This window comes from Orycteropus afer, unplaced genomic scaffold (genome assembly GCF_000298275.1).
Source record: "Orycteropus afer afer isolate SDZICR_OR568_19922 unplaced genomic scaffold, OryAfe1.0 scaffold00036, whole genome shotgun sequence".
NCBI classification, from domain to species: domain Eukaryota; kingdom Metazoa; phylum Chordata; class Mammalia; order Tubulidentata; family Orycteropodidae; genus Orycteropus; species Orycteropus afer.
Genome location: NW_006921623.1, coordinates 17,819,024 through 17,845,803, shown reverse-complemented (window position 1 = coordinate 17,845,803; position 26,780 = coordinate 17,819,024). Strand labels below are relative to the sequence as shown.

At 39.8% G+C, this 26,780-nt stretch overlaps 1 protein-coding gene across 1 annotated transcript in view; it reads left to right on the top strand.

Moving 5' to 3' along the window:
• Positions 1-72: 72 nt before the first annotated feature.
• CUL5 (cullin 5) overlaps positions 73-26,780 on the top strand; it is a gene marked incomplete at its 5' end in the record, with an annotated part of 97,741 nt that continues 71,033 nt past the window's right edge. The window contains 4 exon segments of the mRNA XM_042780360.1: positions 73-207; positions 346-537; positions 540-566; positions 23,079-23,188. Of these exon segments, the coding sequence (XP_042636294.1) occupies positions 73-207; positions 346-537; positions 540-566; positions 23,079-23,188 (464 nt within the window).

Below are 26,780 nucleotides of genomic sequence, written 5' to 3'. Positions count from 1 at the left end.
TGAAGGAAAACATCGGGTACCGCCAGCAGAGGGCGTACTCCAGTCCCCTAGGAGGCCTCCAGTCCCACCTAGGCTTCCAGACTCCCACGCTCGCTCCCGAGCGTGCCCCCGCCCGCCGCGTCACGTGACGCGGCCGCGGACCTCAAGCTGCCGGGCCTAAACCGAGCTAAAATCTTGCGGGTGGCCCCTGCGGGCACAACCAAAGGCGTGAAGGAGCTTTGTGGAGTCGATGCTTCCTCAACAACTTCAGGTCGGCCCCTGTTACCTTTTCATCATTCGCCGCTCTCGTCTCCCTGAGCATTTGTTTGAGCTCTTTCGTTTGGAGAAGCTACGGTGACCATGTAGGGGAAAAGAGTGAGGAAGCGCCCGGTGGCTGGGACGAGGTCAGCGCGTTGTCGGCACGCCGCTCCCACACCTACCACACCCTTGGTGCGGACCCAGCGGCCCGTTGGCCCCGGTGCAAACTCCGGCCTCCCGTTGTGGCCTGGTCCAGAGCGCCACGAAATCTCGCGCCGCCTCGCGAGAGTCTAAGTTGAAGGAACATGGCGACGTCTAATCTGTTAAAGGTAAGACTCACTCCAGCTTGGGTTTTACTCCGTGACTGCGGAGTTCAGCTTTTCGGAAGGGCTATATTCAGGTTCAGCGACGAGATGTGGGAGTGTTCAGGGGTTGTCCACCGGAAGGGAAGCGATTGCGGCTGGCACGGAGGAGCGAAAAGCGGGTCCCTGGCCTTGGGGTCGAGAGGCTCTGATTTTCCCTCCTGCCGGCCCAGCGTGTGAAAGGCCCGGCTGAATTCTAAGGTGGGGAGCCTCCGATGCTTTTAAGGGACCATCTCTGGCTGGAAGGAAAGGGTTGGATGGTCGAGCTGTGGCCTGACGGATTGGGCCATTGATTCTCTTGGGGTCCCAGTTTCTCCTGAAGCAAGAGTCTAAGATGCAGAAAAAAGAAAATCCAGGCAAATGCTGCTTAACAGGTTTCAGTGACTCCTATCTTCTCAATTCCTGTTCTCATTTGTCTGCACGAAATTCCAGGTTAGACCGAGCAGTGCCTCCCACCCCATCCCCTTCTCTCTCCTTTTTTCTGCACGATTCACTTTCCCTACCCCTCTGGTCCCCCTAATATTGAGTTCTTATTTTTCCCTTTTCTTCTCAGAGACTGCTCTCCCCTTCCCTACCCCGTCCCCATTACAGCAAACAGCCAGATGACAGCTGATGAAGTGCTACTATCGTTTTAGAGTTTAGAAAAGTTATCTTATCAAAGAAAATGTTTGAAGTTATCTCTCTATTTTGGGATAGCAGGGCAGATCAAGGTCCACAGAGGCAGATGCTGTACCATCAGTTTAAAAGGTTGGAAGAGAATGAGGAAGACATGTACCATTCCGCTCTGTTGCTGTGTTTATAGTTAGGAAACTTTTGCCATAAAAATATTGACTGAAAGCTCAGGGAACATAAAAACTGGATGAAGTATTTTACTCTAAGACCTATCATTGTGCCTTCAGGCAGTGTAAAGGGATAATTTGTTGTTGTTGTTATGTGCTTATGTGCCGTCGAGTCGGCCCCGACTCATAGCGACCCCTCCTTGGGTTTCCGAGGCAGTATCACTACGGAAGTAGGATTGCCCAACCTTCCTTCCGAGGAGTGGCTGGTGGGTTTGAACCGCCAGCCTTCTGGTTAGCAGTCAAGTGCTTTTAGCCACTATGCTACCAGAACTCCTAAAGGGATAATAGAAAATAGTATTAAAATATACTGAAACCTCATCATCATGTCTTTAGACCACTATATTAATTGCATAACAGAGGAAACTGTCTTACAAAATCAAAACCTAATTTTACTAACTTAAAAGGCAATATATTGTCTTTTAAACTAGCCTAGGGTTAGACTGCCTGCAAAATTTACAAACTGTATGGCTATGGGCAATTTCTTAAGGCTGGTTTACCTCCTCAGTAAAACTGGATTATCAATAGCTCCTATTTCATAGGAACATAGTGAAGATTAAATGAGTTAATGTATGTAAAATGCTTTAAACAATACTTGACACTTAATTAGTATACAATGCATATAAATTATTAGAATTATTTCTCCTGCTGTTTCTCTTAGAACTAATTTACAGGAATTGAGCAACCCATCCTACTCTACTTTCTTTTTATAACATACAATATAGCAAAGTTCTAGTGTATCAGTCCAGAAAGAATATATGTTAACTTCTGAAGATTATTGTTAATGCATCATCATGTTTACTAGCAATAGTGTATGTTACTGATGGAAATGTGTTTAAGAAAGAATTGGGTTCCTAATTCCTTGTGAAGTTGTTCACCTATTGATTACCTTAATATAAGGCAATGTACCTCTTCTCTCCCACCACACACACTGTGGAAAAAGAGTGAGTCACCTTACTTGACTCCATTAAACACTTTTTTAAAAGTATTGTGTGGAAGAGATATAAATCTGAAGCTACTTTTAAGTCAGGAGTTGTAAGTAGTTACATTGGAGAGATTATGAATGTAGATCTATAGGGTACAACTATAGAATGTATAGGAAATGAACATTTAGGGCTTAGGTTTAAAAAGATCATAAGGATACAAAAGTGCCATAAATCAAAAAACTTATAAATAAAAAGAAGTTGATATACTTTAAAGAAAACTGTTAAATGATTCAATCACTTTAGTGAACGTGAAGGCAGATGCTGGAGATACATTGGAAAACTTTCAATGAAATTGTTTTCTAAAATGTTGGCCAGGGGAAAAAAGCAGAATTTCTATATGAATATTATTTTATGTGCTTTGTGACTTAAAATTTATATAAATAACTTAATATAATAGACATTGTAAATTGTCATTTGATTCTTTTATCTGTATCTCCCAGAATTTATATACTCAAATTGGCCATAAAACTATTTTTCCTCTCTTCATGGAGATATGGGGAGATTGCCTTATATTCATGCATTAAAAAGTAGATAATCATCAGGTCATCTTATCTTCTTAGAGAAGTGTAGTGAGACCCTGCCAAAGTAGATCTATAGCATAATTCGTAGGAAACTTGTATTTCAAGCTGCTGATACACTGAATAGAGACAGCGCTGTGGTCAAATTAAAATTAGCCTCGTTTTCTTTTTTGATAGAATTAATAGATTGGTAGAATTCTCCAGAACCCTGGATTCAGTTCCTGGCCAATGTACCTAAGCGATATCCATCTATCAGTAGAGGCTTGTCTGTTGGTGTGATGCTGGACAGGTTTCAACAGAGCTTCTAGATAAGATGAACTAGGAAGGAAAAAGCCTGGCAATCTCCTTCAGAAAATCAGCCAGTGAAAACCCTATAGATCACAATGGTCTGATCCCATTGTACATGGGATTACCACAAATTGGGGACCAACTTGACTGCACGTACCAACAACATTAGAGAAATGCCTTAGACGTTGTGTAATTAGATTTCACCAGGGCATATTTGACAAAATCATTATATATTTCTGGTCAGACAGAGGAATGTAGGCTAGATGAGAATACAATTATAGAATTTCATTAATTAAAAACTGTACCTGAAGAATGACAAGTAATAAATCACCATCAGCCTGAAGAGAGGCCTTTAGTGTCCTGCTGAAAGAGTCCATCCTTATCCTGTTGGGTGAAATTTAGTTTATTTGAATTTGTGGATGACATAGTTCAGAGGGATAGCTAATATCTTGAAAGATAATACAATTAAGAACTTTTCTTGTGAAACAAGTCAGAACCCAATGCAATAAAAACCACCTACTTTTTTTTATATTGAAATACGACTTAATAGTGATGGTAATCTCTGTTTAAGGCAAGTAGGCTATTGCTAAATCTTGGAAATTTGGAGATATATAAAGATTTGTGTTGTGTATATTGAGATTTGTGTGCAATTATCAACTGCTTAGGGTATGTATAGTTAACAAAAACTTTGCATATTACTACTTTACTACCTTTGTTGTTTTCCTTAGCTCTTCAAGTAGATCTACAGAACTTTTGTTGTTGTTATTGTTGTTATGTGCTGTTCAGTTGACTCTGACTCATAGCATCCCTGTGTATGACATAATGAAACACTGCCTGAACATGCACCATCCTCACAGTTCTTGCCCATCATTGCAGCCACTCTTAGGCCATCTTGTTGAGGGTCTTTCCCTTTTTCACTGAACCTCTACTTTACCAAGCAAGCATGATATCCTTCTCCAAGGAATGGTCTCTAGTGATCACATGACCGAAGTAGGTGAGATGAAGTGTGGCCATTCTCGCTTCATTTATAGGAGTCTGATATGATAGTTTCATCTTTGGTTTTAGATTTTTTTTTTTTTTTTTAATTAGGATTTGGGTGAAGATTTACAGAGTAAATTCACTTTTCATACAGCAGTTCACATATACTTTGTCTCATGTCATTGACCAAAATTTCCAATGCAGCAGCTCCCCTCCCACTTCCTCCCCATAGTTACCTCCTCCCAGTGTCCATCCCTTCATACTCTTCGAGAGGCCCATTGTCTGCCAACCCTGTATATGATCTTGGATACACTCTCCATTTAGACATACATAATTGTTTAGCTTGTTCACCCATCTATCCGTCTCTATACCCATGTTTGCTTTCATTAACAACTCAGTATTGTATTTACAAAGGGGTTCATATTTGTTGTTTGTACTGCCCATGTAACTCTCTATCTCTTTCTCATCCTCAATGCTGCCATATTGGTCACTCACATTTGGTACATTGCCCTTCTCTTCACCCAAATCAATATTTATCTCTATCTATCTAACAGCATTCCCTCCCCTTCCCTCCCACCCCTGGTAACCAACAAAGAAAATGTCCTCCAATATATAAACCTTTCCTTAACTTTTACAATAATGGACTAATACAATATTTGTCCTTTTGTGACTGACTTATTTCGCTCAGCATAATGTCCTCCAAGTTCATCCACGTTATGCGGTGTTTTGCAGATTCTACATTATTCTTTAGCGTTGCATAGTATTCCATTGTGTGAATGTACCAAAGTTTGGTTATCCATTCCTCAGTTGTTGGACATCTAAGTTGTTTCCAAGTTTTGGCTATTGTAAATAGTGCTGCGATGAACATCGGCGTGCATATATCTGTTCTTGTTATGGCTCTCACTTCTTTAGGGTATATACCTAGTAATGGGATGGCTGGGTCAAATGGTATTTGTATTTCCAACTTTTGAAGGAATCGCCATACTGCTTTCCACAATGGTTGTACCATTTTACAGTCCCACCAGCAATGTATGAGAGTCCCAATCTCTCCACAACCTCGCCAGCATTTGTTATTTTCTGTCTTGTTGAACTTTGCTACTAGTGCTGGAGCAAGATGGTAGGTTTTAGATTATTTTTAACATATAATTTCGTTTGTTCCTTTATTTTTGCATTTCAGATTACCACTTGGGCTTTCATGCTCATTTTCTTTATTTCCAATTGGTTATCTTACTCAAAATAGCAGTTGTTCAAAACTTTTTGCTGAATTTCACTCCTCTTAATTCTTTGGATATTACTTTACCCAGCTGTTTGGAGTATCTTTAACTTCCTTGATGAATGCCAGAATTTTTCACTGGTTTCCTCTATATTCTCTTTCTTTCCAAACCACCTCTTGAATTGCCTTCTCCTACCTGTTCTTGTTCAGTTCTCACTCCCCCTCTCCCCATTTTAGCAGCATGTCCCCTCTTTTATTTTCAGACTCCTTTCTTCTCAAGTGTAATTCTGCCTCAAACCTCTGCCATTATTCTTTCCATTCAATAACATAGTTTTTGGAAAAGCAGCCCCACTTGCTGCATTTGTCATTTTTTACCACTCTGTGATCTATTTCCCACTCTTCCTATTATATTGAAATTATCAGTCTTAAGAGCACCAACAACCACTTGATTGCCAAATGAAATTCATCCTGTCTTCTGATATTGTTAACCACTTCCTCTGCTACCTTTTTGATTTTTAATGACATTATCATCTTCTTTGCGTCCTGTCTCTCAAATCACTTATGGTTTTATATGGCCTTGCTCTCTCCTCCCTGCACCCCCACCCAAGTATGATAACCCCCCCACCCCAGAACAATCTTAACTTTCATGATTTCACTATTACTTTTATATCTTAACTCTGATCTGAGCTGTAGACCAAAACACAGTTCTGACCGTATCACTTTCCTGCTCATATATTTTGATGGTTCAAATTCCTTGAGATCTATCCAGTTTGGTCGTCTTTTCCCTAATAACTAGCTCTAACTTACTGATGCTCTCTTTCTGTCACTCACTCACTCAGTCAGTCTCTCACACACACTCCTACCCATCTGACTGGTTACTAGGTTCTCTACTATACCAGAATCTTCAAAGCTCTATGTTTGCTGTTTCTTCTTTCAGGAGTAACCTTCTTCCCTCAGTATTTGCCTGTTAATATGTTTTTTATCCATCAAGGACCAGCCCGAATGCCTCTATTCTTATGCTCTCAGATGGAATTAATGCTTGTTTGTTCTGCACAACAGTAGCAGTCTCTTCTGGCACTTACATTATACTTTATATGTTAGTTACAGGGCCTATTTACAGTCTAACTGCCTTTTTTAATTATTAGTACCCATTAGTACAGGGACTTTATTAATTTGTTGATGCCTTACTATCTAAAGCAGCAATCTCTTTTGTTAGGTGCTCCATAAATGAGTGATAATTGATTAAAAAGAGAAATTTAATCATCAACACATCAGTAAATGAGTGTTGGCTAACTGGGGGTATTTCTGTTTTTATCACCTTCCTAGTTAGATCTAGAGAAAGGGAGAGAGAAGAGGACAGGGGAGTATAAAATCAATTTCTCAAAGGAATCTTAGACTTCAAACTGAAATATAAACTTTTCTCAGTGGAAACTTTATCCTTTGAGAGGAAAGAAATTAAAAACATAAAGGAGCAATTCAAACAATCTATAGAACTTACTCATTATTTCAGTCATTTTATCAGATACCTATATGCAACCTGATAGGAGCTCTGGTAGCATAGTACCTAAGGCACTTGACTGCTAACCAGGAGGCTGGTGGTTCAAACCCACAAGCCACTCATCGGAAGGAAGGTTGGGCAATCTACTTCCATAGTGATACCACCTCGGAAACCCAAGGAAGAGTCGCTATGAGTTGGGTCCGACTTGACGGCACATAACAACAATATGCAAGCTGAAGTCCCTGGACAAATGATTAATGTGCTCATCTGATAGCAGAAAAGTTGGTGGTTTGAGTCCACCTAGAGGCACCTTGGAAGAAAGGCCTGGTGATCTCCTGTACCTACCTGTATGCATACATGCCTGTATCATCCAAATATGATCCTAGACTTATTTTTTTGTTTTTTATGTTGGTGTTGTTACAATCTTACATATATGTCTATGTCATGTTTTTAGTATAGGCATCCTTTTCTCATGAGTGCTTCTCAGTGACATAATTTGGTTTGGTCAGCCTGTGCTCAGTATACCCACCTTTGGTGCCACTTTTTCCATCACCAAAAATAACTATCTAAGATCTACAGCTTGCTTCCTGCCCCCTCCCACAATTCCTCCCCCAGTAACCACCAGTGAACATTGGTCTCATTGTGTATGTCTATTCTTGTTTTCTTATAAAAGAGGTAGTGTTGTTTGATAGTATTGGCAGGAGATGATATTTGAAGAGAAACCTGAGTGAAGCAAGGGAGCAAGCCAAGCACATAGTAGGTGAAGAGTTCCAGGTAAAGGGAAGAGCCATTGCAAAGACACTGAGTCTAGAGCTTGCTTGGTGAGGTATGTGATTGTGGTATAAAGATTTGAAGGTTGCCAGTGAATCTGTTAAAGATAAACAACTGAATCGTTAATATTTATTAAATCTATTTCAACATAAGCCACATTAAGAACCTAATTTGTTGGGAAAGGCAGCGGAACTGGGCTGAATGCTGGCCATGCACAGCTACCTGATTGGCTGAGATGACAGAGTGGGAAAAACACTGAAATGACTTCAGAGGCAGAATGGCATGCAAGTAATGCCCAGAAGGCATTCTCCTCAAGAGCACCACAGACAATTCCACTGTCACACAGTATGGCAACCTCATATATAACTTCATCTTGAAAGCACGGAATTGATCTTCAGAATGACCTCACCTTCCTTCAAATTCTAAGAAAAATGAAATTATGGTTGTACCATATAAAGACTATTTCATGATTGTGATTTAGAATCCAATGAATATGCCACTCTCTTTGCTCCCTGTGTTATTCCTTAATTTAATGTCCCTCAAGAGGAATAGTGTTAATTGTGCTAACCCACCATAAGTGGAAATTACCTAAGAGCCCATTTGCACTGATCTAGTGACCAAGGCTTGGCTGGCTGCTCCATCTACCCCACCAAAGGAATCCCTATGCTGCACCAACTGCTCCTAAGTTCCTGGGTCAAGGGCCTTCTCTCTCCAGGAAGATCCTCTCTGTGATCACTTCTGGGGTTTGGAGCAAGAGCTTGTGAGAGACCCACACCAAGCTTCTTTCTGACTTTCAGTCCACTTGTTGCTCTTGAAAAGTGCTGCTTTTTTTTTTTTTTTTTTAATTAAAAATAACCAAAATGCTGTTTTTAAAAGTACCTAACTTGTCAATATTTTATGGAATTGATGAAATTTGGAAAAATGGGCATCTAAGAGGGACATGAGGAGCTCTGGTAGCATAGTGCCTAAGGCACTTGACTGCTAACTAGAAGGCTGGCGGTTCAAACCCACCAGCCATTCCTCAGAAGGAAGATGGGACAATCTACTTCCGTAGTGATACTGCCTCGGAAACCCAAGGAGGAGTCGCTATGAGTTGGGTCCGACTTGATGGCATATAACAACAAACAACAACAACAAGAGGGACATGAGCCTTAAGGCTGCCTTAACTCACTCCAGTGTCCTGTCCTAAAGACATGATTACATTAGACACTTGGAGCCAATGGACAAAACTAATTCAAGGATGTGTATGTTGGCTGTGGATAGGAATAGTGGACTAAATAGTGGACTAAATCAGTAACTATAAAACTGTGTGATAGATACTAATGTGGGAATCTTTCTTGTTCTGTGAAAATAAATGAGTGAGTAGTTATAATCTGGAGGTGGTATATGTCAATTAAAGCTACTAGTGCCTAAGGCACTTGACTGCTAACTAGAAGGCTGGCGGTTCAAACCCACCAGCCACTCCTCGGAAGGAAGATGAGGCAATCTACTTCCGTAGTGATACTGCCTCGAAAACCCAAGGAGGGGTCACTATGAGTCGGGTCCAACTCGATGGCACATAACAACAACAACAAAAGAAAGCGACAGTTTAGGATAAACTTTGAGAGATCAGTCCTTTATGAAATGAATTTGAGGAGAATTCAAGAAGGCACTGGGCATCTATCTGGTGGACAGGAAAGAAAGATGGAGAAAGAGATGGACAAAGACAGGATTTTCTTATTAATTATTTTGCCTAGGGTCCTGACTAGGAGCTCTGGTGGTGTAGTGCCTAAGGCATTTGACTGTTAACCAGAAGGCTGGCGATTCAAACCCACCAGCCACTCCTCAGAAGGAAGGTTGGGCAATCTACTTCCATAGTGATACCGCCTCGGAAACCCAAGGAAGGGTCGTTATGAGTCGGATATGACTCTGCGGCGGTGGGTTTATGGTCCTGATGAACCCAGTTGTAAGCTACCTGGTTCCTACTTTTGGGATATAATTTAGGAGAAATTGGTGCCTGATAAGCAAGGTAAAATCTAGGTTAGAACATTGGTCATAATACTTCGAGTACTTACAAGTAATATCAAGGGTAATTGATCTGTGTATGGGGATTTGTTCATTCCATAAATATCTGAGCTTCTACTCTGTGCTGTATTCTATTCTAAGTGTCAGTGATACAGTAGTAATGATGACAAAGTCCCTATATTCTAATGAGTAAAGACTGATACCAAAGAATAATAATAAGCTTTATAGTTTTTGCTGGCAGTGAGGGCTGTCATGAAAACAATATAATTGGGAGTGTTCAGAAGGTGATGGCACTCTTTCAGGTAAGTACTTATTTACAATAGAAAATTAGTTTATTTTTCTCCAAATACTGATTTCAGTGATGTTCTATTGAATTTTCCTTCCTTGCCACTTGATGACATTTCAGCCAGATTCCCATACCCTTCCAGTCTTTTCCAAAATACTAAAAAGTTTAGTCTGAATTAAAATTTCAGTCTTATAGTCAGTCAAAACATCTCTGCTACCAGCTCAAGACTTTGGCTTTGCTATCTACAAAGAGGCATAGGAAAATTGAATTTTTTTAGGTTGGTTTGGAAAGGTCTCTTTGAAATGACATTTAAGCTAAGACCTGAAAGATATGCATTCTAGGCAAAAGTCTAGAGGCACAGTGATAAATTTGGCATATTTTGAGGAGTAGCTGGAAGGGTTTGTATGGCTGGAACATAGAATTGCCAAGATTCAAATATACTGTAGTTTTGTGGGTTTTTTGGTTAATGGGAATTGCAAATGTGGTTTTAAAATCACTTAAATGGGGCACACTAGTGGCTTATAGACATTACGAGAAACCAAGCATTCAGATAGCTACCCTCACAATTTATGTCTGCAAACTGGGTCCCTTTTGTAAAGTTATTGGAGTCCCTGAGTGGTGTAAGTGGTTCGTGTACTTGGCTCCTGACTGAAAGGTGGAAGATTTGTGTCCACCCAGAGGTACCTCAGAAGAAAAAATGGTAATCTACTTCTGAAAAATTAGACATTGGAAACCCTATGGAACAGTTCTACTCTGGCACACATAGGGTTCAAGTGAGTCAGGATCAACTTAATGGCAACTGTTTCGGTATTTTTCACATAGTCCCAAGTTTTATATTTGTGCAATTATACATCACTTTTTTCTTGAAAATAAATAAAATGGGATTATTGTACACAAACTCATTGCTTGAAAAAATATTCTTAAATCTCACTAGGAGAGGTACAGATTTCTTTGAGTGACAAAGTAAGTTAGAAAGGTCTTTATAGCATCTTTCATTCCTGACCTATACCATCTTCAATACCAAACACATTAAACTTTCTATAATTACTTTCTTCCTAATGCATAGTCATTGTATTCCTTTGGAACAAGCACCATACCTATAGATAAGAGATTTTGGGACTATGCTGTTAATTGGTTTTAGAGCTTATTCTTCCATTAGGAATACTTTTCAGATAAAGCTGAATGTACTGTATTTGAATCAGGGCAACCAAAATAATATATTAAGTGATTCTTGCTTCTTTGTACTGATCTGATCCTGGAAAGGGAATAGAACATTTGTTCACCTTTTCTTTGTTTTATTTCCCCCCATACTGTTTTCATCTTATTGTGAGAAACTTTCCATGAATTTATTTTCCTCCCAGCTCTGTGGGGGATACGTTACATTAAGTAAAAAGCAATTTAGTAGTAAATAACTTTTATTTAAATAAAGAGGAAGGGAGAGCATGGGATGGGGCTTGGGGTTGGGGGTGGAAAATGAAGGCCAAAAACTAAACAACTTCAGTATTTACCTAAATTAGACATTACAGCCAAAACGGAATCCATGACCTCTCCTAGTACTTCTTCTTTGGTCAGTGATTCCACCAGCCATTCAAGGCAGAAATCTGAGATCCAAGTTGTATTGCCCAGTAGACAGAAAGAGGACATGCTTAGGATACTGGTAAAGATATCACTTTCCTCATAACAGAAAGTGATTTTAAAAACGTATTTTAAAAAATACTTGTTTTAAAAAAAATAAAATATTTGGCAATGACATATCTGACAAGGGACTTATCTCTAAAATTTATAGAAAATTGTCAATGTCTAAGCCACAAAAAGACAAATAATCCAATTGAAAAATGGGCAGAAGGCATGAATAGACATTTCACCAAAGAGGATGTTCAGGCGGCCCACCAACACATGAGGAAATGTTCACGATCATTAGCCATTAGAGAGATGCAAATCAAAACAACGATGACATACCATCTTGCCCCAGCACTAGTAGCAAAGTTCAACAAGACAGAAAGTAAATGCTGGCAAGGATGCGGAGATATTGGGACTCTTAAACACTGCTGGTGGGACTGTCAAATGATACAACCACTGTGAAAAACAGTATGGTAATTTAAAAAGTTGGAATTAGAAATACCATTTGACCCAGCCATTCCATTACTAGGTATATATCCTAAAGAAGTGAGAGCCGGGACAAGGACAGATGTATGCATACCCATGTTCATCACAGCACTATTTACAATAGCAAAAAGTTGAAAACTACCTAGGTACCCATCAACAGAAGACTAGATAACCAAACTATGGTACATGGACACAGTGGAATACTATGCAACCCTAAAGAGTAATATAGAATCTGCAAAACACCACATAACATGGATGAACTTGGAGGACATTATGCTGAGTGAAATAAGTCAATCACAGAAGGACAAATATATTAATCTGTTATATAAAAAGTCAAGGAAAGGTTTATATTTGGAAGGAAATTTTCCAAAAAACCAGGGGTGGGAGAGGAGGGGAGGGAACACTGCTAGATAGGTAGAGACAGGTATTGAGTTGGGTGAAGGGAAGGGCAGTGTACCAAAAGTGAGTGATCAGCATGGTGGCATGGAAGAAGAGGAAGACATAGAGAGGTGCATAGGAGGTACAGACAACAAAGATGAACCTTTTTGCACATACAGTACTGAGTTGTCTGTGATGGCAAACATTGTATGGGTGGATATATTTGTGGGCAGGTTGAACTATTAGGTATATCTATGCAGGGGGGAGTGTGCCCGTGACCATGTATAGGATTGGCAGACAGTGTTTCTACAACTATATTTGTATGTTATGTAAGAATTTCCAGGTATATAGTAGAGCTGACAAAGGACAAGGTTGTAGTCACTTCTTGGCCACAGCCACCTACTCAGTGGAAGCGAGTAGCTGGACCTGTGGCTTGGGACCATGGTCACAGGGGACATCAAGCTCAATTGACATAACATACTACACGAAAACATTGTTCCACATCCTACTTTGGCAAGTAGCAACTGGGATCTTAAAAGCTTGCAAGCAGCCAGCTACATGCAACGATGGGTCTCTTCTCATCCAGAGTAAAGAAGAAGGAAGAAAACCAAAGACACGTGGAAACAATTAGTCCAAGGGTCTGGTATACCATGTGACCTAGCCTATATGACTATGGGACCAGAAGAACTAGATGGTGCCCAGCTACCACTGTTAACCACTCAGAGAGGAAACTTTGTAGGAGATCCTGGATAGAATGGGAGAACAATGTGGAACAAAATTAAAAATCATAAGAAAAAAAAGCGGGGGGGGGGGACGGACCAGGATTCCTGGTCTGATAGAGCCTGGTGGAACCCTTGAGACTATGGCCCCTACCTGCCCTTCAGGTCTGGAATTGAACCCACGCATGTGGCTTCCAGCCAAACCAAAGACAGGCATGTGAGCTGAACATTTATATTAGATAGATACACTCCTTGGAGGGATCAGTCATGGGAGATTAGAAGAGCTGTGTATGCATAGGGAGACAGCTCGGGAGTGAATGGGATGGAAGGACACAGGGAAGAAGAGGTGGCTATGGGGAAGACATGGGAGGAGAGCTGTTGCATTGTGGGAGATTGCAGTAAATGTCATGAGACAAAGTGTATGTGAACTACTGTATAGAAGATGAATTTGCTCTGTAAACTTTCACCCAAATCACAGTAAAATTTTAAAAAAAACTTGATTTTTTTTTTTAGAAAACTTCTGGACTTTTGAGCTATATTTTAGGATTTAGTGTTTGTATTTTGAATTATATTGGAGAGTAAACAAAAACCAAAAAAACCAAACTCACTGCTGTCAAGTAGGATCAGACTCACAGCAATCCTTCCTTAGGTTTCCGAGGCAGTATCACTACGGATGTAGCCTTCTGGGTGACAGCCAAATACCTTAGGCACTATGCCACCAGAGCTCCCATATTGGACAGTAGTGGTAGGGAAATAATAATAGTCATTTGAGAATTTACTACTGTTTTTGCTGAGTCATCTTCATTCTCTTTTTTTGTTTTCGGTATCTAATTATCATCAAATGCTGTTGTTATAGGAGAAGCAGAAATAGTAGTATTTATACTAGGAATGGTAATGTTATAATACATTATTTGTGTCAACCACTTTGCTGACATTTTACATATATTATTAAATCCTTACAAGAACCCACTGAAATAGGTACTTTATTAAACCCATTTTATAGAGATGAAACTAAAGCACAGAGAGTTTAAGTAACTTGCTTGTGATTATATAGTTGGTAAATGGTTAAGTCAGAATTCTATAACTATGAAAAGTGTGCTTCATGAACATCATATATCTATCTGTACCTTGCTGTTTCCATGCCTTAGTAGAGTCTCATCATATATTGTCACATGGATTATTTCAGTTGCTTCCTATTAAACTCCATTTCAATTTTTCCTTCTTATATTTGATCTATTTAAACATTACATATAATCATATCATACCCATTAGTAACTTCCCATCCAAAGAACTATTTTAATGGGTTATAAACTGTTACACATAGGGTCTCCATGGAGTTGACTTGACAGCAACTAGTTTTTTTAGTTAAACTGTACTGTCATTAAGAGCTCTGGTGGTGCAGTAATTAAAGCATTTGGCTGCTAACTAAAAAGTCAGTGGTTGAGACCCACTGGTTGCTTCGTGAAAGATGAGGCAGTCTGCTTCTGTAAAGGTGTGCAACACCCTGTGAAGCAGTTTTACTTTGTCCTGTAGGGTCACTGTGAGTCAGAATCAACTTGATGGCAGTAGTTTGATTTGGTTTGCTGCTATCAATAGGAGCCTGGTGGTGCAGTGGTTAAGTCCTCAACTACTAACCAAAAGGCCAGCTGTTCAGACCTTTCTCCATGGGAGATAGATGTGAGAGTCTGCTTTTGTAAAGATTTACAGCCTTGGAAACCCTATGGGGCAGATCTGTTCTGTCCTTTAGGGTCACTCTGGGCCAGAATTGACTTGATGGCAATGGGATTGGTTTTTTGGGTTTGCATTGAATTATCAAATCCAGCAGAGTACTATGGGAGGGACAGCTGATGTAGGAATTGGTAAAAAGTTTGGAAAGAGGAGATATGTCTGACCTCCTTTCATAGGAATCAGCCTTGGGCTACTGATGCTGATGGTGATTCTCTTGCCCCCTCTTGGGAGGTCAGATGTTTCCACCATGCCATTTTTTACAGTGTATGTGTATATAAAACAAAAATTTGGCATTTCATCATTTTTTGTTTTTTACATACACAATTCTGTGACATTCATTACTTTCATCATGCTGTGCAGCCATTACCACTATGCCACTATATCATCATAGATTTTTGCAGTTTACTTTATAGGCTTAATGAAATTACCTAAGCCAAGGGCTGGATCTCACACATAGGTTGGAAGTATCGTCATTCCTTATCTAGGAAAGAATAGGGAGTAGTTATGTGACTTTAACAGAGCTAAGGTGCTGGCATTTGAATCCTTGCTCTGCCACTTACTGCATGTTACCTAATAAAATAACCTAGCTTAATATCTCAGATTATAATGTACAGTTTTTTTTTTTTGGTCTGCAAAATGAGAATGATAATAGTACTTAATGCTGCTAACTCAGGGGTAGTTGTAAAGATTAAATGAATTAATACTTTTAATTATTTAGAACTACAAAAAAAAAAAAAAAACAAAACCCACCTCACTGCCGCCAACTCGAATCTCACTCATAGTGACCCTTCCTTGGATTTCCCAGGTGATATCTCTACAGAAGTAGATTGCCAGTCTTCCTGCCGAGGAATGGCTGGTGGGTTTGAACCACCAGCCTTCTGGTTAGCAGTCAAATGCTTTAGGCAGTACTCTATCAGAACTATACCAGATATATAATTAGCTGTCAGATGTTATAAGGTAAAATGGCCAAAAGAATGAAGTGAGCTATGTGTCTATACTGAAGATTATACTGAAGTTAAGTAATCAAAAAGAAAAAAAAAAGCCAGTTGCCATCAAGTTGATTTCAACTCATGGTGACTCCACATATGTCATGGTAGAACTATGTTCCAAAGGGTATTCACGGGCTGATTTTTTAGAAATAGATCACTGGGACTTTTCTTCCAGGGCACCCCTGGGTGAACTTGAACCACCAACCTTTTGCTTAGTGGCCGAATGTGTTAACCCTTTGTACCGCCCACAGACTCTGAAGTTAAATAATAGAGGCTATTATCCTCTGTTGGGAGCTCTGGTAGCATAGTGCCTAAGGCACTTGACTGCTAACCAGAAGGCTGGCGGTTTAAACCTACCAGCCACTCCTCGGAAGGAAGATGGGGCAGTCTACTCTGTAGTGATACTGCCTCGGAAACCCAAGGAGGGGTTGTTATGAGTCGGGTCCGACTCGATGGCTCATAACAACAACAGCAACATTGTCCTCTGTTAGCTGATTTTAAGCTTATTTAATGCTAGAATATTGCATCTACCCATGGAATGCTAAAGGAAACTATTTCAAAACAAGACTTGGAACCCGGGTTCAGCTCACTTCATTCATGGCCAATGAAGCAACATTGGAACAGACCTGAATTTTTTAAATGTGAGTGAACTGGGATGCTAACCAAATGGGAAAAATACAGGTCAACGCCCTGTTAGAGACTTAATCTCCCTCTTAAACCAGGGCAACTTGCTCGTTGCATAGCAACCAAATCTCTTGACTGGCTTAAGTGGAAAACAGTGGCGCGTGGCTCAAAGATAGCAGCCCTGGCTGTGCCACTCTGCGCAGTCCTGGCCATAATCCAGCATCACGCATCAGGCTTCAGAAGGGGCTCTGTGCCCCTTTGGAGTCTCCCTTTCCAAGGCTTCAACCTATAGTTTTTCCCGTTCTGGGAAATTTTTCCCATTTGGTTCCACATTTTAAAAGTTTGGGTCTGTTTTGGTTTTGCTTTGTCAGCCATGACTGACTCAGTTTCAGCCAGTTTGAAGCTCTGTTTTAAAAGGAGGTCCTTTTTGAACAAGAGATAATCACATGCACAAAAGTTGTTGGCCTCTGTAATTAGCCAAAATATTATGTACTTGCAATGAAAGGCCTAATAGAACATAATCTTGCAATGGAATGACTAAACCAAAACAATAAAAATAGAATGAGAAATTTTTGTTAAATGACGTCCTTTCATAATTCCATAATTGCATATATCCTTCTTTGATTTCTACCATTTTCCTGTCTTTCCAGCTCACTTCCTGTAGTGCCCTGATTACGTTGATCCAACTCCACTAGCACCATTGATTAATTTGTCTACCAATTTATTGTTTAATGTCTTGGATCTGTGGATTTATACTTTTTATCAAATTGAGAAACATTTTGGCCTTCATTTCTTCAAATATTCTCCCTACTCCATGACTCTAATTATATGTAGGTTAGATCACTTGATGTTGTCCCATAGCTCACTGGTAACTCTGTGTGTGTTTTTTTTTTTTTTAATATTTTTCATTTATATCTTTATCGTGTTCATACTTTCTCTACTTTCTTGAACATGTGGAATATGTAACAATGCATTTAACATCTTTCTTTACTAAATCTGTCATCTTTGTCTTTGCTGCATTTCTGGGTCAGTTTCTGTTGATGGATTTTTCTTTTCATGGTAGATTATATTTTTGTTTTTGTTTTTTTTCCCCCATTCTTGGTAATTTTTTGTTGGATGCTAGACATTGTGAATTGTGTTTCTGGGACTGGATCTTAAAAATTTTCTTTAAATATTTTTTGTTTGTTTTGGCTCGACTGAAGTTATTTAGAATCAGTTTGATCCTTTTGAGGAGGCATGATGGTACGTTGGTTAAAGTGCTCAACTGCCAGCCTTTAGGTTTGAACCTACTAGCTATTCCACTGAACCCTCTTTAGATGTAGTGATCTGCTTCCATAGATTTATAGCCTTGGGAACCCTACTCTGTCCAATAGGTTTACTATGAGTTAGAATCCACTCTACAGCAGTGGGCTTGGTTTGGGTAGATTGATCCTTTTGAAGCATACTTTTTTAGTTTTATTAGTGTGTGTTCAGAACTTCATTTAGGGTAGGACTAGTTTGGCTTCGCTTTGGAAGTAATATATTTCTGAAAACCCTACTCATTGCCTAGTATGTTGATGAGTGTTTCCTATCTGGCTAGTGGGAACGTGAACTATTCCTAGCCCTGTGTGAACTGTGGTGATTGTTTTGCTTTCTTCTTTCCAATGGTTCTTTCCCCAGCCTCATACGTTTCTCATACACCTGTACGAGTCAGTACTCAGCTGAAAACTCAAGGGGACCCTTCTACAGTTCTCTAGTACTCCCTCTCTGTGCATCTTCCTCTTCTCTAGTACTTTGCATCACAAATTCGAATTACTTTGGCTTCCCCAGATGTCAAAATCTGACTCCTCAAATTGATGCAACTACTAGGCTCTGTTTGGGTTCTTTCTTGTGATGAGGCCTGGCTTACTTTAGACAATATGCTTGGGCTCACTTCATTTGTTTACCTTTTCTCAGGAAGCACACTTATACAATCCCTGTTGGTAATAGTCATTTCACATATTTTTCTCAACATGCCAGTACCTCCTCCTGATATTTTCAGGCATGTCCTTGTTTCTACACCATTGAGAATATTGAAGCAATCAAAAGTAAACTTCCTAGAGAGTCCTATCATATCTACCCTACTGCTATCATAATTTTTGGATTTTATTATAAAATTTTGGTAGAAAACATTAAAATTCCTCCTTTTAATGAGTATAGAGGGGAATCTTTCTTTAGTTAATCTTAGGTTTCTTTCATCAAATAGAACCAAAATGTATTTCCTGTTTTTTCACAATAGCTATTTGGAGGTTTCAAAGCCTAACTGTAATTTATCTCAAGTGTGTGGTAATTCTATGTCTTTTTGATTTTTAAGAATTTATACTATGCTTTTCAAAAAAATAAAAAAGTTACAGAGTTACTGTGTGCTTGAAATGAATTAAATTCTGGTTAGGCTTTGAAACCTCCAGATAGCTATTGGAAAAAGCAGGAAATACATTTTGGTTCTCCTGTTTGATTACAGAAACATAAAATTAAAGACTTACTCACTTAAGGGAGGAATGTATATTCTGTTTAGAAGCCCTGGTGGCACAAATGCTTAAGTACTCAGCTGCCAACTGAAAGTTTGGCATTAACCACCCAGCAACTATGCAGGAGAAAGACCTGATAATCTTCTTCCATAAAGATTACAGCCTAGAAAACCCTACAGGGCAGTCTGTCACATGGGGTTTGCTGTGAGTCAAAATTGACTCAGCTGCATGTATTAGCAAAACATACTGTGTTTAGTTTTATGAATTGCCAAACATGCTTTTGAAAATTGACTGAGTTGAAATTAGAAAGTGTCCTCTTGTTAAGGGAGTATTATGATTCTCTATGTCATAGTCTAGAAAAGAAAAGGCTTGTGTGTCTTTCCATAGTTCTTTAATATTTGTTATTTGCACACTCCCCAGAGGGAAGAGTAAATGAAGCAATGAGGATTATGGGAAAATAATAACAATAGAAAAATAATACGAAGCCAGGCATAAGGTTAGTATACAAAGTACACAAATATGACTCTGCATTTCTCATTAACCAACACTAAGGAAAGCAAAATTACCTACTTGATTAATTGAAGTCCGTAAGATAAAACTAGTTGTTCAGTGGAGAAGCACAGCTAATCATGATACTGAGATTTGAGTGAATATCTCCCATGTGTCCTTATAATAAAAATACTGTGCGATAGAAGTAGCTACTTGGGGCAAGTTACCTACAGACAATATAATAATGTTTAAGATCAACTGTACTTATGTATATATAAGAAATATCACTTGCTTCTACTAGAGTACAATGTTAATTAGTGGTTCTTAACCTTTTTGGAGTTACAGACCCCCTAATATTTTATGGAGTTTTGTCATAAATTTGTTAAACATGTAGATTCTCAACTCATCCCCCAAAAATTTCTGATTCAGTGGATCTGAGGTAGGTTTTACAAATATTATTTGTACTCAACATCGTAGGTGATTCTGATGTAGATTATTTCAGACCATACATATATAATTGCAGTGGATTTGTAGGGTCACTGATAGAAGTAAGTAAAGTCTTCAACAACATTTGTACAGTAAAATAATAATGAGTTTCATAGTAGTATTTGGTGCTGGTTAGTTAGAAAGTTAATGCTTTTTGCTGAAATTTACTGGCGTAACCAAGACACATGCCACATTTAACTTGAAATGGGACAGACAAGTACAATCCTAGCAGGTACTAAAAGGAAGAAAAAGCCCAAAAAACCAAACACACTGCTGTTGAGGCAATTTAAACTCATACTGACCCTATAGAACAGAGTAGAACTGCTACACAGGATTTCTAAAGCCGTAAATCTTTACGGATGCAGATAGTCACATTTTTCTCCTGTGGGGTGGCTGGTGAGTTCAAACCATTGACCTTTCAGTTAGCAGCTATAATCATTGCCCCAACAGGGCTTATTTCTGAAAAGGAGAAAAATTAGAAGTATTTGGAGAACTGTACTTAACTCTGTGGGAAAAAAGATGTGGCAGGCTGCTACAATAAAGATTTAAAGCCTTGGAAACTCTGTGGGGCAGTTCTCCTCTGTCATGTAGGGTCACTGTGAGCTGGGATTTACTCTATGGCAGTGGGTTAGTGGATGGGGTACCATTGACTAACGTGTGTGTGTGTGTGTGTGTGTGTATCTTTGGTAATGTAATGAATTGATTTTTTCCCCTAAATTTGAACCATTCCCATTGCTTAGATAAACCAAGAATTTATGAGATAACCATGATTATGAGATATCATTCTTTTGATATGCTCTTTATTTGATTTGCTAACACAGCTCTGGTGGCATAGTGCCTAAGGCATTTGACTGCTAACCAGAAGGCTGGGGGTTCAAACCCACCACCCACTCCTCAGAAGGAAGACTGGGCAGTCTACTTCTATAGAGATACCACCTCGGAAACCCAAGGAGAGGTTGTTATGAGTCGAATCGATTCAACAACAATTTTTTTTTTTTGGTAACACAGGTATGCACTGCTTTACATCTGTTTGGGCAGTGTCTGACCACATGTATCATGGTTCCATAAGTTTTTTTAATTTTTTTCCCACCTTTTAAAGGGAAAGTGACAAGCAGCTTTCCTTTTGTTTATTATTTCCCCCTTTGGCTGCTAACCAAAAGGTTGGTGATTTCTAACTCACCAGCCACTCCTCAGGAGAAAGATAAAGTAGTCTGCTTCTGAAAAAAGAATTAGCGTTAGAAACCCAATGGGGGTCGCGATTAGTTGGAATCGACTTGATGGCAGTGAGTTTGGTTAAAGACCCCTGAACCTAGACTCTTGTAGCACTGGACCACAAGTGGGACAGGCAAGTGGGACAGAGGACATGGCTCTGGGAGTGGGCTCTCAGGCTTTGGCAGGCAGGCAGGCAGCAGCAGGGGCTATAGGGCCTAGGCTGCTGTTGCTTCTCAGGCCACTAAAACAGTGAGCAGGGCTAGATGTACTCCACTCCCCCTTTGCTCACCTCTCACACAGTCCCAGTAGCTGTTGCAGGCACCCATTCCTCCACCTTCCACCAGCAGTTCAAGCAGCAGCAGTGGTGACAGCAACAGCGATGAGGACAATCAGAAAGCAAGCTCCCATAAGGGTTTAATATGGTGTTTGCGCAACCTCCAAATCACATAATGTCCTGTATCACAGAACGTGTAGTGGTCATTAAGTGACACATACCTGTATTTATTTAAGATTTTTGCATCTATGTTCTCTGGTAAGAATGGCCTAGGATTTCCATTTCTTATGCTTTTCTCACCAACTTCATATCAGGGGTTTGTTAACTTCAAAAAGGAGATAAATTTATTTCCATCTTTTTTTTTCCCTCAGTTTTCAGAACTTTTGTAGATTTTTAGTATACATTTTATGAGACATTTAGGACAGCTGCATAGTTAGAGAGCACAGCTCTACACAAAACTGTCCTCATCTCTGACACCAACTTCAAGTTCAGTGGTTCCCAAACTATGCTCAGATTTTGATAATTCTCTAGAAAGACCAATGGAACTCACTGAAACCTGTTGTACTCAAAGGATACAGTTTGAGATCAGTCAGAGGAAGAGAAACAGAGTTTCTGTTTTCCTCTCCCTGTGGAGTCAGGATGCTTTACAGTCACAGCTTCACTGTATAACAATACACATGGAATACTGCCAGCCGGGGGAGCTCACCTGAGCTTTGATATATCCAAGTTTTATTGGGACTTCATCATATAGTCATGATTGATTGATTACTCATATGGTTAACTTAGTTCTCCAGTTTGACTGACACCATGTGTCCCCATCCTAAGTCACATTGTTGATCTTTCTGACATGGCCAACACGCACTGTCAGACTGTACAGATGTAGACAGTCCCTGCCCTAAATCACATTTTTAAGACTGTCAGTATGACCTCAGTTCATCAGGCAAACAAAGAGAATTCTATTAGGCATAACATTCTAAGGGCCCAATTAGAGGGTCAGTGAAAAAGAAGAAGACCCTCAAGGAGAGGGATAGTCAACAGTGGCTGCAACAATGAGCACAAGCATAGCAGTGATTATGAGGATGGTGCAGGACTGGCAGTGTTTCATTCTGTTGTACTTAGGGTTGCTATGAGTTGGAACCAACTAGATGGTGCCTAACAACAGAGAGTACCTCCCAGAACCCCAGGGCAAAGGCCAGACCTTTCCTTTAGTCAAAGCCAGTTTTTTTACTATACACATATCTGCAATTTTTCTCCTTTACGGTGGTCTTTCTGTATTTCTTTGATACCAGATTAAGCTTGTATGCACTGCCGTGGAATCAGATCTGACTCATAGCGATCCCTCCTTGGGTTTCCGAGGTGATATCACACGGAAGTAGATTGCCCAACCTTCCTTCCAAGGAGTGGCTGATGGGTTTGAACAGCCAGCCTTCTGGTTAGCAGTCAAATGCCTTAGGCACTACGCCAGTTCTGTTATGGGAAAATGATTCTTTCAAATTTTGAACTCTGCATTTCTCTAGCTATCTATTAAAAGAAAAAAAATTATGGGACTTTTTTTTTATTATTATTTAACTGCATTTAAATTAAGCTACTATTTTTTCCTTTTTTTAAAGAATAAAGGTTCTCTTCAGTTTGAAGACAAATGGGATTTCATGCGTCCTATTGTTTTGAAGCTTTTACGTCAGGAATCTGTTACAAAACAGCAGTGGTTTGATCTGTTTTCGTAAGTAATCCATTAATTCTAACTTTCTGCTAACGTAAAGGAAATTTGGGTGATGTATTTCTATACCAAAATGGAATGTATGACTCAAGATTGGTTTATTTACCTGTTTAAAATTAGTATGTTAGGGATCCCTAAAGCCACCCCCACTTTCAGTAATTTCCTAGAAGGACTCAGAAGCCTGAGCATACAGTCATACTCATGGCTATGATTTATTTCAACAAAAGGATCAAAAAAAACAAAGGGAAAAGATGCATGGTGAGTGGGGTGAATTCTAGGGGATACCAGGCACAGGCTTCCAGAGTCTTTTCCCAGTGGAGGCACACAGGACAAACTTTATTCCCCCAGCAACAAGTTGTAGAAATATTTGTGAAATGGAAAGTTTGTTAGGGGCTCAATGCCTAGAGTTTTTTTTGAGGGGCTGGTGACTTAGGCCGTCTCTGCCTAGCAAATATCAAAATTCCAGACTCCCAGAAGGAAGGTATTCATCATAAACCGTATTGTTTATACAATCAATTTAGACACATTGAGATACTCTTATCATTTTGGGAAAGTTTTATATCAGTGTAGGGAACTATTGACTATTCCAGTTCCCAGAGGCCAGCCAAGGGTCAACCTTATAAGCGGGGCCTTTCTAAGGGTAACAGTCTTAGGTCTGCTACGTTAACTTTTTCTCTGTGCAGTCCCTTGCCTTTGGCCAGGACATTTTACATTAGAATTATTATTAGTAGGACCCCAAGCTCTGGTAGGGTAGTGCCTAAGTACTTGACTGCTAACCAGAAGGCTGGCGGTTCAAACCCACCAGCCACTCCTCGGAAGGAAGATGGGGCAATCTACTTCCGTAGTGATACTGCCTGGGAAACCCAAGGAGGGGTCGCTATGAGTCAGGGCCCACTCGATGGCACATAACAACAGCATCAGGACCCCAAGCAGCAAAGTGAGAACAGCTTGCAGTATTGATCACAGTTATGCCTTTTAAGGGTCCTAGATTTAGCCGGTTAAAACAAACACTATTAACCATTACAACCAAGATAACCAAAGGTTTATCTTAGAAAGCCACATGACTTTCTCCTTCAGTTTCTCTTTGAGGCCTTTGTACCTGGCCTGAGGCATCAATTCGGGCACAGCACAACTCCAACCAATAAGTTGAAGGTGACTTAAGAGCCTCCAGGATTGAAGCAGTGTCATGATAGAGTATACACACAAGACATATAGTCCTAGTGGGAACAGGTAATACTCTTGGCAAAAAAAAAAAAGAGTTTACAGAAAAGGGTACTCCAAGGAGGATATATATTGGTCATGTTAACAGAGCTTCCAATGGGTCTTTCTAATGTGGGTCCCCTCACCCTGTGGTTCCCAGTGCAGTCCATTTAGTTCAATTCAGTCCTTGTTTCAGAAGGACTATCTGAAGACACTGGGAAATCTGCAGAAAAAACCTCTTTAAAGTGTTAAGGAGCAAAGATGTCGCTTTGAAGACTAAGGTGTGCCTAACCCAAGCCATGATATTTTCATTTGCCTCGTATATATGTGAAAGCTAGACAATGAATAAGGAAGAGCAAAGAAGAGTTGATGCCTTTGAATTGTGGTGTTGGTGAAGAATACTGAAAACACCATGCGCTGCCAGAGAAGGAACAAATTTGTCCTAGAATAAGTGCAGCCAGAATGCTCTTCAGAAGCGAGAGTGACAAGACTTTATCTCACCTGCTTTGGTCATATTGTCAGAATCACGCTTGGTAAAGTGGAGGGTCAGCGAAGAAGGGGAAGACCCACAACAAGATGGATTGACACAGTGGCTACAACGATGGGCTCAAACATAGCAAGGATTGTGAGGATCGTGCAGGACTGGGCACTGTTTCATTCTGTTGTACGTAGGGTCACTGTGGGTTGGAACCAACTCAGTGGCACCTAACAACAACACTTGAAGGCAGTTAGTTCTAGACAGTTTTGCTTGTCCATCACAGTTCAATTGCCTCACCAGTGTCAGCAATATCTGGGGGTGTTCTGTGGTGCAGGAACTGGGCCTATCCCCTGCTATATCACTACCAGAATTATAGATTCTGCTGTTAGTTTGAATTCAGTGCCCTCACAGCAACTTGCAAAGACAATGCTGGATATTTTCCTTCAAGAAGAGAGGAAAGCTTCCAGGAACAATTCTGAAAAGCAAAGATCATTAATGCCCTTTTTCTCCTCTTTGCTTCCCCAAGGGCTTGAGTTTTGATTCTTTCTCAGTTGTTACACAATCAGTATGCCATTCAAGTAATGACATCTGTACATTTTTTTCATTCACTTTTTATTTTTATCCAGACCTGCAAGAAGAGCAAAAGTGTTTTTACAGAAGGAATTTTTATACAACTTAACCAGGAAGACATGTCATGTTTAGAAATCAATGAATCCTGAATTTTTAAAATGGTTTTACATCACCTTCCACCCTTTCATCATGATATTTATCTTGTGAGTGACCAATAAAAGATCAGTTTCTTTCTCAGGACAGCTACATGTAGTAATCAAATTGCTTTACTAAGGTGTGTGTACCATGGAAAGGCAAGGGAAGTAGTCAGCTTATCAATCCATCGTTGTAAAGTGCAACTAATTAGAAAGCTAAACACAAGTCAATAGCTGTGAAATATCCCTGAGAGAGGGTCAAGAATCTTACCTGTAAGGAGTGTGTAGAGGGATCACACTTCTTGTAATATTCTCTCTCTCAGCTTGCAGTTTTTGACATGAATCACAAGTTAGGAGTATATTAGTCTCTGTATCAGAAATAAAGAGATGACATACAGCTTGATTTCTGATGTTGCCATCAGAGAATAATCTCTTTTCTATGGGCACCTGCAAGTGACTGAAACGGTTTAGCCAAAATCTATGATGTTTGTATAGTTCATGGCCCTACAGAGGGGTGTCTTACATTTGCAGTTGTCTCCAAGTTGAAGTCTTACTCATTAAGCCTATGCCTACTTTGGGTTCTACATAGCTTTTGCTAAGATTGAAACAGCCCAATAGCAGATAGTATCAGATTTCAGCAGAGAGTCAGACCCAAGCACTTTGGATCTCTGAATTCAGGATTCCAAAAAAGCTAGTAGTTTTTCTTTGGCAATAGCAAAACCAAGATGCTGTAGGTCCAAGTCCAAGAGACAAGAAAGATTTTCCTAAGCCCTTTAATTATTACTATTTTTATTTTTTATTGTGATTTGGATGGAAGTTTATAGAGCAAATTCACTTTCCATACAGGGGTTCACATATGCTTTGTCTTATGACATTGACTACAATTTACCACAATGCACTCCCACTTCTTCCCCATAGTTACCTCTTCCCTGTGTCCTTCCCTCTATGCGCTCCTGCTCCCTGAGCTCTGTGCCTGTGCATCCACAGCCTTCTATTCTCCCATGATTGTTCTCTCCCAGGAGTATATCTACCTAGTGTTAATGTTCACCTCATATGATGCCTGCCTTTTGTTTGGCTGGAAGCCATAGGTGTGGGTTTAATTCCAGACCAGAACGGTGGCTAGAGGCCATAGTCTCAGTGGTTCCACCAGGCCTAAGCCCTTTTTATCTTGTCAGTCTTTTTTTTTTTTTTTTTTTTGCAGTGTTCCTTCCCC